Raw genomic sequence first — 14,537 nt, 5'->3', positions numbered from 1 at the left:
AAACAAAAAAAGAGAATGTGATCATACGATAATTCATTATAGTACTAGTAAAATTAAAAAACATGAAAACGCTAATCAGATGCAGTCTGACATTGTCATATTTGAATGGTGTAAAGGCTGCTTTGATTACATATATACTAATTATAAAATACAAATGTAATGAATGTGCATCTTTTCCATGAATCTTTTTTACTGCATCCAATAATATTGTTTTTGCAAAAAATCACATCTCGAATAAACCTATACTACTACAACAAAAAAGCATAAAATAGTGAAGTATATTTGAATTTGAAACTAGCATGTAAGATGGGCTGTGATTGGTTCCATTGGTGATAGATGACGAATCAGCTCATAAATTTTGTAATCTCGCCTGTGATTGGTGTTTTGACCGTTTCTCCGACCCGCAGCAGCTTCCCTTGTCCCTGACCCGCAGCATCTTCACGTGGCCGCCGTTTCCGGCTCTCTCGGTAGATAGATGCTGTTTACATTACCAGTGCTGTGCGTGACAGTGTGTGTTTGAAGTTGAACTTTTTTTAACTTTGTTTAACCCCTACAATGGCTCCTGGCGTTCTGCTTCTGCTAAGGCTGGTACTGAGCCTAAAGCATCAACGGAAAATGATGACGATTGCTGAGAAGGTGACACTTCTCGATATGTTGAAGGAAGGGAGAAGTTCACGCGGCCGTGGCCGCCATTTTTGGAGTGAGCGAATCCACCGTTCGGGCTACATTAAGAAGGATGAGGCGAAGATTAGGAAGACGGCTGCCATCACCTTTAGCAAGTCAACTTAAGCGAGTTATTCGGCCGTAATAAAACGATCGTCTGTATGGAAGGTGCTTTGTCAATCTGGATTGCCGACTGCGGAAGAAGAAAAATAGTCTTGAATCGAACACCATCCGAACAAGGCTTTGAGGTTGTATGAGAATTTCGCGGCAAAGGAACCTCAAGATGATGGCGACCACGCTGAAGAAGAGGAAGGCGGCGAAATGATGTAGATGAACCTCAAGCGGGGACATCCACTGATTCCCAGCCTCAGACACGACGTTTTACCGCCAGCAAAGATGGTTCGCCAAGTTTCAGAAACGCAACCGGCCTGAAAAGTGTTTCCCTGCATGGCGAGGCTGCTTCCGCTGACACGATTAAGCTGCTGAAACTACTGCGAGTGAGGCGTTCAGAATATTATCGCTGAAGGTGGATACAAGCCCGAACAAGTCTTTAATATGGACCCGAGACGGGTTTGTTTGGAAGAGAAATGCCATCGAACTTTCCTGTTCAAAGAAGCCAAAGCCTCTGGCTTTAAAGCATTCAAAGATCGTGTTACCCTTTTGATGTGTGGCAATGCTGGGATTTTGCTAAAGCCAGGGCTTATTTTATAAGTCGAAAAACTTATAAATAAAAATAAAAATAAAGAATCTCCTTCCGTGTATTGGATGCATAATCCAAAAGCATGGATTACTGAATGCTGACCTCCAACTGGTTCCACCAGTGTTTTATCCCACAAGTCAGTAAATATCTCTTAGAGAAGGGCTGCCATTTAAAGACTTCTCTTGTTGGATAACGCTTCAGTGGACACGCGACTGATCTTTCGCATGAGGGCATTCAGGTTGAGTTCCTGCCACCCAACACGCGTCCTTAATTCAACCGATGGACCAGGGGTTATCAGGCGTTCAAGGCCCTCTACACGAAAATACCTTGGCAGACCTCGTTGCGTGTGTGGATGCCGCCCAAGAAGATGAGGATGAAACATTCAATTTGAAGGCGTACTGGCGGCGGTACACAATTGCCCACGTGCCTTCAGAACATCCAGAAGCTGGGCACTGCAAGAAATGAAACCTGCCGTTAACTTGAGCTGGAGGAAGTTGTGGTCGAGATTGTTTACGACGACGGGATTTACGCATGCCGAGATTCAACACTCTGCAATGCGGAAATCTGTGCAGTTGGCTGCGATAATTGAGGTGCGGGTTTGGCGACAGACGACGGAAGAGCGTTGTGAGTTGTTGGACTGCCATTCCCAGCCGCTAACTGGCGCGAACCTCAAGACCTGACAAAATTAGCCAGTGAGGAAGAAAATGAACCACGGGAAGAGACCCAAGAAGTTGTCGAAGAAACAGGCTTAACATTAGAAGCGGTTTGCAAGCTCTGCAACCTAGCGAAGAAGGAGCTGAAAGAATTGTCTGAGAATGGGACGCAGGATATGGTTCGATTCTCTGCAGTTCTGCAACAAAATCGATGAAGACATGACTCTACAGGATGCTCTTCGATCGAAAAAAGAAGCAGCGGCAGCAACTTCCGATCACAATGTTCTTCCAGCCTCGCAAAAAGAGCCAGTTCCTCCTGCTACTATGCCCGGAAGAAATTGAAGAAGTGTCCCAGGAAGAAGTTGAAGAGGTGTCCAGGAAAAGACACCTCAGTCTGAAGAGACGTAAAAATACAATCATTGGCTGCACAGTAGAAGACATCATCAGCTTCATCATCATCATTTCTACTGTGCAGCAAATTCATCGCCATCATCATTCAAGTTTTTCTTCAACTTCTTTCATGGTGGGTTTATTTCTTTATATACTTTAATATTCTTACATTTTAATATTAGTGCCTGTTTTAGATTAGGGTACTGTACATGCATTAAGTGTTCTGTACATTAAAGGGTGGTTTGTTAACAGTACATACGAGGAGGAGGGCTTTATTGTAACTTCCAACTCTATCGTAGTGAGTAAAATACTGTACAATTGTACAATCGCATCATAACAATCTTTCTATAGAATGTTCACTTACTGTTTTATTGCTTATCATTTGTGCCTGTGTACTGTATGTGCATTATTGTAGATATCTGTACATTACTGTAAAGGGTGGTTTGTTAACAGTACTATGTAAAGGGAGGGTTTTAAAGTCTGAATACATGTTAAATAAATACTGTAAATATGGTGTCCCTACTTAGCGGATTTTCAGCTTCTCCTTTGATTCTGGAACCTATCTACTGCGATAAACGAGGGTTCACTGTATACAAATCACGCTGTGAGCAAAATGGTTAAAGCTAACGGGTTATTTTGTTTTTCTTTGTATAGTACACTAAATTGCGATGATTTTGGTATATAACAAATTGTAAAACGATCAAAGCAACACAGAGAAAATATTATCACAAAATGATGCATGAATTAAGTAGCGTCTTGGACATAAAAAATGTTTTTCAAAAATTCACCATAAATCGAAATATTGTGCTAGAGACTTCCCGTTTGTTAAAAATGAAGCTAATTGATTGAATATTACTAGACTGTAAGTGTTTTAGCTTACAATTGCAGTTTTCGACCATTTGGTCGAGTTAAAGTTGACCGAAAAGTCAAATTTTTCTATTTATCGTGATTTATGAAAATATTTCAAAAGTGATAAGCTACAACCATGAGTTATTTTCTGTTGTATTGTGTACATGAAATTGTGCACATTTTCATATATAAAACTTTATGTAACGACTAATATAAAACGTGCAAATATTACGACAACGTGGCGAAAGAATTTCTGAGATGTTCGGCCGAGTTACGCGCATGAGCGTAAGGAAAAAGTTTTTAAAATTCCCCCATAAATCAAATATTGTGCTAGAGACTTCCAATTTATTGCAAATGAAGGTAAACGATTGAATATTACTAGAATGTAAGAGTTTTAGCTTACAATTGCGTTTTTTGACCATTTAGGTTGAGTTAAAGTTGACCGAAGGTTGAAATTTTAGCAGATTATAAGTGATTTATCTTGAAAATATTTCAAAACTGATAAAGCTACAACCATGAGCTATTTTCTGTTGTATTCTACATGAAATTGCACACATTTTCATATATAAACTTTATGTAACAACTAATGTAAAACGATGCAAACATTACGACAACGTGTGAAAGAATTTCTGAGATGTTGGCCGAGTTACGCAGCATGAGCGTGAGGAAAAAGTTTTTTTTCAGAAATTCACCATAAATCGAAATATTGTGCTAGAGACTTCCAGTTTGTTGCAAAATGAAGGTACATGATTGAATATTACTAGAATGTAAGAGTTTTAGCTTATAATTGAGTTTTTTTACCATTTGGTCGAGTTAAAGTTGACCGAAGGTTGAAATTTTAAGTTCGTGATTTATATGAAAAATATTTCAAAACTGATAAAAGCTACAACCATGAGTTATTTTCTGTTGTAGCCTATATGAAATTGCGCACATTTCCATATATAAAACTTTATGTAATGACTAATATAAAACGGGTGCAAACATTACGCAACGTGTGAAAGAATTTCTGGTAGCGGACGTTAAGGAAAAGTTTTTTCAAAAATTCACCATAAATCGAAATATTGTGCTAGAGACTTCCAATTGTTTGCAAAATGAAGGTAAATGATTGAATATTACTAGAATGTAAGAGTTTTAGCTTACAATTGCGTTTTTACCATTTCGGTCAGTCAAAATTGACCGAAGGTTGAAATTTTGGCAGTTATCGTGGTTTTATGAAAATATTTCCAAACTGATAAAAGCTACAACCATGGGTTGTGTTTTGCTATTTTACATGAAATTGCACACATTTTCATATATAAAACTTTATGTAACGGCTAATATAGAACAGTGCAAAATTACGACAAAATGGCCTTAAAGAATTTTTCAGAAATTTTTGGCCGAGTTGTAGCGGGCGTAAGAAAAAAGTTTTCAAACATTCACCATAAATCGAAAATATTGTGCTGAGACTTCCAATTTGTTGCAAAATGAAGGTACATGATTGATTATTACTAGAATGTAAGAGTTTTAGCTTACAATTGCATTTTCTACCATTTCGGTGAGTCAAAGTTGACTGAAGGTTGAAATTTTTGTAGTCGGCGTCGTAATGCGTCCACTTGGCACTCAACAGACAATTTTAGTCGATGTATGATACATCCAGTAGGCGTTTAAGGGTTAACTCTGGAATGTAAACATGGCATATTTCAAAGTTCAGTATCCTCCTTAGTTTTAATAATTTTTCACCAAAAATGATGCCCTACAAATTAACTTTTACAGAACTTGAAAAAATAAATTTAAAAAGCCTGCTTAATTTTTTTTTTACATATTTTTTGCAAAAAATAAACCTGAAAGGGAAGAGGATAATCTATGACTCCTGAGTTAACTTGGGAAATGTAAAAAATCATGCACTACATATTAAAAACCAGCTTATGAACAATAAAGATACAGTAATTCAGGACATAACTGGTTCATAAATAAGGTAGTGTCCATATTGCCAAAATATGTTTTCAGTGCACCTTTCTCCCCTAGCTGCACCAACTTATTAGCCTCTTGCACTTTCTTTCCTCTGTTCTGCCTTTAAGTGACAGTTTTGAACAAGAATAAGATAGTAAAAGTAAAAGCAGCAGTAATGATGGATTACAAACACTATGAATATCTAGTGCATGTTATTTATAATAATATTATAGTGCTTACTTAATATCCATATGGGTATGTGTGTACACTTGACTGTAAGGCTTAAGAGTGGCTTTTCTGAACTGCCTGTGTGTTGGATCCCATCCCATGTAGTGCCACAGAGTAAGGAGGTTGACTAATGTGAAAAAAATAAAAGGTTAGAGATGGGTTCCCCACTTTAACACATTTAAGAAATACAAAATAATAAACAGTGGCATTGGTTGCCTTCTTTTCAAACAGTTAGGAGCAAAATTGTTTTGGGCTGGCTGAGGATTTGGTGCACTCATGCAACCTGTCAACATATTTTAGAGGGTTGCATTCTTTCTGAGTGTGCTCACAGTGTGCTATAGTGACTAGTAATGGATATTACATTTTGATGGAATAATCCATGTCTGAAATTTTAAAGATGATGCCGATTTTCATGTACTAATTTTCAGTAATTACTAATATGTTATATGATATTTTTCTCTACACTTTTATGCTCACTTTTCTGAGTCTGGGAGGAGGAGGAGAGAGAGCTTTCTCACCAGCGAAAGGAGAGCAGAACAGGAATGATTCACACTCAATCTCAACGCCATGCAGTGGGAACCAGGGGACACACTTTTGAGGTAGAGCCGATTGCTGAGGAAGAGGCATACATCGGAATGGAATCTGTAGTCAAGGCGACCCAACAAGTGTGTGAATAATTTTATGCTCAGAAGTGTCAGACTTATCAGGTAATGATATACCTTCAGAGGAAATTTAACAGGAATTTTCCTAGACAGGTATAAATTTTTTGGGGGGAGAGGCTTTGTCAAGAATGAAGCAGCATCCCCATGTCCTTCAGTAGCCATGCTGTTTTCCTCAGGTTTGCTAATACTATTCATCTTCTTGGGTCTGCAAAGCATAGTCACTTGCAAGTCCAGATAACTGACCCACCTTTGGACAAAGGTGTCTTCATTGGTGGTCCCCCTTGTTTTCTCCTACAGGTATACAGAGTTGAGACAATGGTGTTCCAAAGAACAGGAAGCTTGGTGTCTCCTTGTTTGGAACAGGGTAACAAGGTTTTGCCTCCCCCCTGGCTCAAGACTTGCAAGAAGGGGAAAACATCCAAAGCCTTAGAGGCTGAGCCAGGAGATTCCAGATGTCCAGAGGTTTGCTATGGCCATCTCCGTTCCCTGATGGAACACCTAGTTTCCATCACAACCCCTCCACTGCAGGATTTGAGGTAGGAGAGGCACTGCAACTCTGAGGGCAGAGTAACCCCACCGTGATACACTGAGGTGTTTTCATCAGGTGTCCTCTTTTCTCCAAGACCAGACGTTGAGGGTTTCGTTACAACTTAAGGCTTTCTCAAGTGGATTGAGAACCAGCAGTCGTGTGCTGTTCTGCCATCAGTGGCATAGCAGCAGCTCCACTAGATATTCCAGCAGCAGGAGACATCCCCATCCTGATCTTGGAGCAGATCAGACAGGAAATACAGAAACTCAAACCACTCTGCTTCCTGCTCTTGTGTCAATCTGAGTGGCAAAACCTTTTGCAAACAGAAGGCTTCATCGCAACCCCCTCCCTTTTTTCTCACAGACTAAATAGTGTCTGTCACAAGGCAGGCGTACAGACTGCCCTTCGGCACCGCGAAAGCCCTGCTAGTGGATGGCCCACACACCCCCACTTGAGGGGCTGATCTAACCGGGGCTGCAGCAAATCTTGGGATAGGTCCCTGCTCCCAGCTTCCCTAATCACCATGCTTTGAAGCAGAGCATCAAGAAAAGGAACCAGAGATCTTACCAGCAGGTCCTCCTGGAGAACCACCCAGCAGACTGGAGTGACTAAAGTGATGCGAGTACCAGCGGGAGCTCTGTGGCCTTCCTCTGCATATATTGAAAATTTCGAGAGAAAGGAGCACCATCCAGACCTGTCAGCCTTCAGCAGGTTCCTACACAAGGCTTCGTTCTCCACAGAGACTTCTCAGTTGGTGTTGGTGTCCATCAGAGAGGGGTAGTCTAGGTGTATCTGTGGGATATGAATAGTTCATTGCCAAGGGAGTGATGCAGCAGTTCAGTCTCTCTTTACTTGTGCCCCAGGTCTTCACCAAAGGGTTTCAGTTGGTGTCTGCCTGGGCACACTTCCAAGGCCATCTGACTGAGGCAGGCATCTCTATGACTGGCTAATCATCTTTATCTCAGGAGGAGGCAGAGAGGGCCAGGGACATGATCCTGAGCCTGTCACCCCTGCTCTCCCCAGTGGCAGTTGAAAGAGACCTAACAGCTACCGAAGGAGAGACTGGGAGAGCAAAGGAAGATCTGAAAAGATAGAGGCCCAGTCAACCTGACATTGGGAGTGGCACCCAGCAACTTTTCTCCCCATGGCTGCAGGTGTTCTCTTCACCGCCTGAAAAGCAGGGCCCCGCACCTCAACAGAAAGTGCATTTCGGGGAAATCAGGCCAGAGCACAAGGTGGCGCACACCAACTCCCTGGAGATGAAAACGGCTTTGCTGCCTTTCCAGTGCTTCCAACACCACCTAGTGTGTCACCCAGGTGTCATCATGAGTACAATGCATTGGTGATAGGTCACGTCAATAAACCATGAGGGATGATTTCCCTAGTCCTGGGAGACGCGGCAGTAAGCATATATATACTTAGACCAGTTTGAGCCGGCTGCCAATGCAAAGTTACCACCAGAGGGAGGGCAGGAGGATGACATGGGACAGATTCTACCAGTCGAAGGGTCTACGGATGACCTCAGTGGTCAAAAGCCAAGAGGTATGCTATTCTGCGAGACATTCCAAGATAGTTGCTCCAACCATCCAACCTTCTTGTGCAGAGCACAAAGGAAGGTGCCATCACAGCTTGGCCGCCTGCTGGGTTAATGGTCAGAGACTATCCAACAACTCTGAAAGAATGGGTTTTCAAAGGTTTCTGTAGCATGTATTACAGATACCGTTCAGACCCTCCTCTATTGGGAGCTAACAGGAAAAGTGGATGAAGTACTGATGTCAAGGTCGTTGGAGGAACTGAGATCCCCCAAGGTGACTGAAAGGACATTGCAGACTTCCCTGGTCTTCTTGAGGCGTGTAAAGACCCTGTAACTGCCATCAAGGGCTGCAAGGCAACCCTCAACCAGGTCTTCTAGCTGAGGGGCAACAACCTCTCCAAGCCTAGGGAGTTGTGGGCCATCCTAAGTGGTTTCTGCACAATTGCCCTCCAAGAGAGGTAAGGGTGCAGAAATTGGGATATCACCAAGGTTCTCACAACCTTATGGGGAGCTTCCCGCAACCCCTTCCACCAGGCTTTGGACAGTAACTTCACCATCAAGATTGTATTGTCATACATTCTCCTGGCAGTTTCATACTGGAATTCATGGCCAAGACTCAAGATCCCTCTGTCCCAGACCTCAGATTTGAAGGGATCTCCATGCCCTCCCTCAAGGCCATCTTTAGGGGAGACAGAGAGATGTTGCTTGATATGATAAGAGTCCTAAAGTAGTATCTGGAGAGGACAGAACCCTGGAAACCTGAGTAGAAGGGGCTCTTTGTCGTCAGCACAGGCAAAATGAAGGAGGAGCTCTCTAGAAAGACTATTTCCTTCTGGTGAAGGTTTGTTGTGCCTCCGACATGCACAACAGTCTCTAGGAAAGAGAAAGGCCCAGGACTTCCAGGCCATTGCCCCTTCACTGGCATACTGGAGGAACTACTGCCTACTCAAGGTGTTGAAGGTAAGAATATGGAAGTGACAAACCATGTTCACATCTATCTATCTGAGAGAATTCCCAAGTCCCTAGATATGTACACCCCGGGCCCTGTGGTTATGCATAGCCCAGCTGGGCATTTAAGGTGCAGAGCCCCACCCTACTCCTATTGGGGGTGGATAGGCTCTGCCACAGGGACTGGAGAGAAACCCATCAAGGCTCCACAAAGGACTGGTGACTGACTATAGGATGTTATGCCAGCATTTGGGAAGTAGTTAGGTCTTTGACCTAAACAACCTATAGTTTACACCTCCCAGGGTGCCTTGTACATGAGGCACACCCATCCTGGTTAGTAGGGACAGATTGAGTCAGTCTCCATTAATGGAAGCAAAAATTTGTATTCCAATTGGAAAAAAATTACAAATTTTAAAGTAAATTGCAGTCCCTAGGATACAAACCCCCTCAGCCACCCCTCTGGTAGTTGATCTATCCCCAGTGAGAACTGTAGACTGGGCTGCAGATGCTAATTCAAACACTGGAAGAGACAGAGTAAGTGAGACTGTTTCAGGTCATTGGCCTTGGCAATAGAATTTTGTTTTTAAGTCAAACAGACATAGCACACCTTGACCTGAGAAACTCCATTTATGAAAGTGTAGGTTTGTATCCAAGGAAAAATACAAATCACTTTAAAATTTTTAATATATCTGGCAGTTTAGCAATCTTCTAATATGTTGAGTACATTTTATAGGCAAATTGTTTATCAAGTAATATAGAAGAATGTAATCAAACTGAAATGATTAGATAGGAAAAACATTGCCTTTGATGTAAAAAATCCCAGAATTCAACCATTAAAAATTAACACTTGCCATTTTTCTGCTACAAAAGATCATTAAAATCATCATACATTTGAAATTGCCACTGATACTTATTAGTTTCAGGATCTTCATTGCAAATGTAAGTTTATAGTTGTACCATTACTACACAGATTAGAACATTGGTTCACACTATAGTAGATTAAATGAAGAGGAAGTACGTTAATATATGGTTAGTGTGCCTGTTATAGGTATGCTAATAAAGAGGGACTAGCTTAAGATATGGTTAGTGTGCCTGTTATAGGTATGCACTGCCCAACTTGGAGTCCCTGAGTCCCTGTTGCAGGTCAGTGCCGTTTTAATAGCAACAAAATTTATTCAGTACAGCATATAACTCGAGCCAAGGTTACCTTTTAATTCATTTTAACAGATGCTCAAGATGAAGGTACAGCATACCTTGGTGGCCCAATGGCGGGGGGTAATTCTAATGTAGACTTCGACTCTCTTCTCCGTGCTGCCATGAAGAGGAAGACACGATGACCTAGGGGGTGTATAGAAGTTTTCAATTTGGTAACTTTTAGCTGACAAGTATTGTAAATAGGAAATTTTTATATGTGATTTAAATTTATTAACCCCTTCCTTTCCCCTCCCCATTTTATTCAAGTTGCTCATTTGGTTTTTTCAGCTCCAAGTGTATTATATTGAGCATCACAATTTTTGATCCATGAAATAGCAATGCTTTGTAGGTTCATGACCAGTATATGTATATATAAAAAAGTAAAATTTCCAAAGCATGTAACTGAGAAGGGGTATATAAAGGAATCCAAAGTAATCTTGTATTTTAGGCTTTTAATTAGAGATCCTTTTTGTGGATCACGTTACAGGCTTATTCTCTTACAAGATATATATAAAGCACAACAGTTTTGACATAACTTTACATAGTGTAGGACTGTATTTTATTTAAGGGTTTAAAGTGGCTTCAATTGGGAGGATGTTTCTAATTGAAAGCACCCTCCTAAGTTCAAACAAAAATTACTACAGTTTAGACCTACACTCTGTAAGGCTATTTTTGCGAGTTGTGAATGTGATAAGTTGCATAGGGTATTTTATATTTGTAAATTTATATTTTGTATTTTGTTAATGTAAATTGCCCATTCCTATAGAGGTTTAGAAAATATTGTCTTCAGTATTTTGCTGGTAATTGTTTCAATATGTAACAGACCTGGAAGTTACATGATACAGGAGAAGTTTTGTAAGTTGTGAAATGTGTTATATGGTTGCTCATTACACTCGAGAGCCTTGGAAAGCCTTCGTGTAAGCAAAGACTATAAGTTGGAGCCCATGTGTTTGATTTGGTTTTACAGAATGGGTTTACGACCTGTACTTCCGTCCATCCATCCATATTTTGTATACCCATTCAAGATTGTACATACTTTGAATATTCATTGTTATTTATAATTTGAAAGGATTCAGTAAGTGAGGCAGACATTGTTAAGCTCTAAGCTGAATGTTTTTAAATGAAGTAGACATTGTTAAACTTTGAGCACAATTGTCTTTCGCAACATGATTTATGGCCCTAAAATTTATCATAATTTTTTTTCTCTTTGCCACCATTTATTTGCGTAAAAGAAGAAGATTCTTTTAAATTTACATTTTGTAAAGCAATTATATCCATTAATTTGTTGCTAGGATGAAGGATACTGGATAGGTAACATACATATTCTCTCGATTCTCTTTTCCCAGGAATTGAGTGCTACATTGGTTCAGGATATTATCTAAAAGGAATGAAATTGTGATTTTCCAGAGTTATGTATCGTACAGCAAAAAAATGTTTAGTCAAAAATACATTTTAAAACTTGTGTCCTGGGGGGTTAGTGATTTTATGATGTAGCCATAAGACGGGTTTAAAATTGTTTTTCGTTGCCAAGATATAATTTTCAACAAAGTAAGGTAGACATAAACCTACCAGTAGAAATATGGAAAACTACAGTACTCGTAATATAAGAACCCAACTGAATAGCACTTTTATACCTCTAGTAAGAACCCAACTGAATAACACAAACTTGTAGATCGGAGATCATTCCATTTCTGCAGATAAATGTGACTGCCTTGATGTGTTCAAAGAAACAGAAAAATAATTGTGCTACAAATGCACTATTACTCTTCATTATTTTATAACTTGCATACACTATAATATTGATAATTATGACTATATATTCCTAAAATAAAAAAAAATCAATTAACTTTGACTGTTGTCACCTTGTCACCAATCGCAGAAAATTTTTGTGAGCAAAATAATCATCTCAGGGCCATGGACATGGAATATACAAAGTAGAGGCATTACAATAGATACACGAGTTAATATTATAAAAGTGATAATTGACAATATCCCCAAAAATTATAAAAATAATTGGCAACATCCCCACAGTTGCTGAAGTAATATAGTAATTATGTTAATGGTACAATACTGACAGTACTAAGATTAATAATAATAGTAAAAATATAAAAAAAAATTATAAAAAAGATTGCGTACAATTTAATTTACTTCACTTTTAAATGGAACCTGTGTATTAAAATTTAAAATTAATTTCTACAAGAATATACAACTATAACAAAGTATCACAATATATCATGACAAAATTAGATGCAAAACATTTCAATGATACCTTGTCAATTTTTTGACAGTTTTGCACTAGATTTGCACTGTCTAACAGTTTAACATTTGCTACTGCCAGACATGTATTTTGTGGTACAATATTGGGATTGCATATTTTTTTCTTAACAAGGAATGTTTCAATAATTACTACATGTATATGTGTAGGATCATCAGTACAAGCTGTGAAGGGTCCCAAAAAATACTTCTACCTTTGCCTGGATCATCAGAATGCTAAGCAGCACAGACTTATTTATCTTGGATTTCATCCACGAGTGATTTCTCCTCCTCATTTACCAGGCCAGCTCCTTCATCATGATGACAGTGGATTTTACAGATGCTGAAGGTTTCACAGCATCACTTGCTAGCAAATGCATGGGTGACTGGAAAAAAAAAATTGAAATTCATAAAGGTTTAGAATGTAGTTTCTACTGAATATGGATTTTTGCTATATATCTTTGGTGGTTCAAATATCATAAGCAAACCATCATAACTAGGGGAAGTGACTGTACTGCTAACAACTTTGGGATGTCATGAAGGAATGTTATGAATTTGTTTGCACATTTTATCTGCTACATATCAAATTCTGCATGGTTTTTGGAATTCATTATGTAGAATAATGTTTCTGACAAAAAAAAAAAAAAAGAAAAACTGGGCAATTGATCTCTGTAGGAATAAGGCTTACATTAACAAAAAAAAACACAAAAGGGTAACCAACAAGGTTTTGTGTTAAGCTGAAATGTTTACTTTTTCTTCCAATATTTTTGCAAACTTGCATTTGAAGCCCCTAGTAGAGAATGAAATATGGTGCTTAATAGGAATTGTGTGACCAGACCTTTGTTGTGCCATTCCCCATAGTCTTGAAGTTACTGAGTTTTGAAACGTTATTGACGTTAACATAGCCAGCTGCATATCAAATTAGTGAACTCAAAAATAAGGTGTGTCGCACCATTTCACAATAGTGAATGTTTACCAGATTTAATGCAGTTGTAATGATTGTTATTTGCATTTTTATTGATGTTAGTTTTGTTACTGTTACTAGACAATATTTAAAAGACATTTTCAGATATGGTATAGTTCAAGTAAAGTTTCATTTTTCAGATGTAAGGAAATTGACATTTCTAAAGTCAAAGAATTGGGAAGAGCAATCCTCTTTCACCTGATAATTTGGGTTAAAAGTAATCTGCTAATTTTGTATGTAGGCTTTCATGGCTTGAAATTTAAACCACCAATCCTACACTCAACACTTCAGTTTAGTATTTTTTCAGTTATTACATTCTTTTTTGTTTACTTTAATTGTACACTACATTGGGCTGTTTACTCTTAAGAAGTGCCCACATTTTTCAATTTTGCCATTTGGGTGTTATGAACTTTGCCAAATTAGCCTTTTTACTATCCGAGTATACTTTTGCTGCTTTTTACTATACGATTACACTTAATTTAATTATCATTTTAAATTGGTCCAAAATACTTCAGTATAATGGTATTACACACAAATGTTATGCAATAGTGCCGATATAATTTTCAATGAGAATCATAATGTATTTAGCCTTTTTGGAAGAAAACAAATGGCTGAATGGAGAAGTTCCTGTAAATAAAAAGAAAATAATTGTTCAGTTGCCATTGTTCAGTGAATTTATATTTTTTTCTGACTGTTATACTATTTTTTAGCAAATACTATGCAGTTTTATTTTTGGCTTTAATCATTGCTAGGGAGGAGCTTTGGGGATTTCAGATTTTTAAGTTTAAACAGCAATAGGGTAAGGATTTTAAGTTTTGGTTCTGGTTTGCCATTATTGTATCCTATAGCAGGTTATACCTTGGGTAATCCAGTAAACTGTTGCATTCAATCAAGCAGATCCGTTCAAGATCAACTTCTAATGTATTTCTTTTATTCATATAGTTCTCAAGGAAGTGGCTTTAAAAATGCTTGCTATTTGCTGTTTTTTTACTCTACATTTTCACTGGGTCGGCTACATGCCTTAGCTTAGATCAGGGCTGT

At 38.8% G+C, this 14,537-nt stretch overlaps 1 protein-coding gene and 1 long non-coding RNA gene across 2 annotated transcripts in view; one reads left to right on the top strand and one right to left on the bottom strand.

Moving 5' to 3' along the window:
• LOC136851022 (uncharacterized) overlaps positions 1-12,280 on the top strand; it is an 87,730-nt gene extending 75,450 nt beyond the window's left edge. The window contains exon 19 of the mRNA XM_067124996.1: positions 10,313-12,280. Coding sequence (XP_066981097.1) covers positions 10,313-10,422 — 110 coding nt within the window. The 3' untranslated portion in view covers positions 10,423-12,280. The remainder of the gene's footprint in view (positions 1-10,312) is intronic.
• A 506-nt stretch (positions 12,281-12,786) lies between these two features.
• Positions 12,787-14,537, bottom strand: part of LOC136851309 (uncharacterized) — an 82,700-nt gene continuing 80,949 nt past the window's right edge. The window contains exon 3 of the long non-coding RNA XR_010856839.1: positions 12,787-12,918. This is a non-coding gene — a long non-coding RNA (uncharacterized lncRNA). The remainder of the gene's footprint in view (positions 12,919-14,537) is intronic.

The sequence above is a fragment of the Macrobrachium rosenbergii genome, chromosome 23 (assembly GCF_040412425.1).
Source record: "Macrobrachium rosenbergii isolate ZJJX-2024 chromosome 23, ASM4041242v1, whole genome shotgun sequence".
NCBI classification, from domain to species: Eukaryota; Metazoa; Arthropoda; class Malacostraca; order Decapoda; family Palaemonidae; genus Macrobrachium; species Macrobrachium rosenbergii.
Note: the sequence above shows the minus strand (reverse complement) of the source record. Positions and strands in the feature narration are given on the sequence as shown.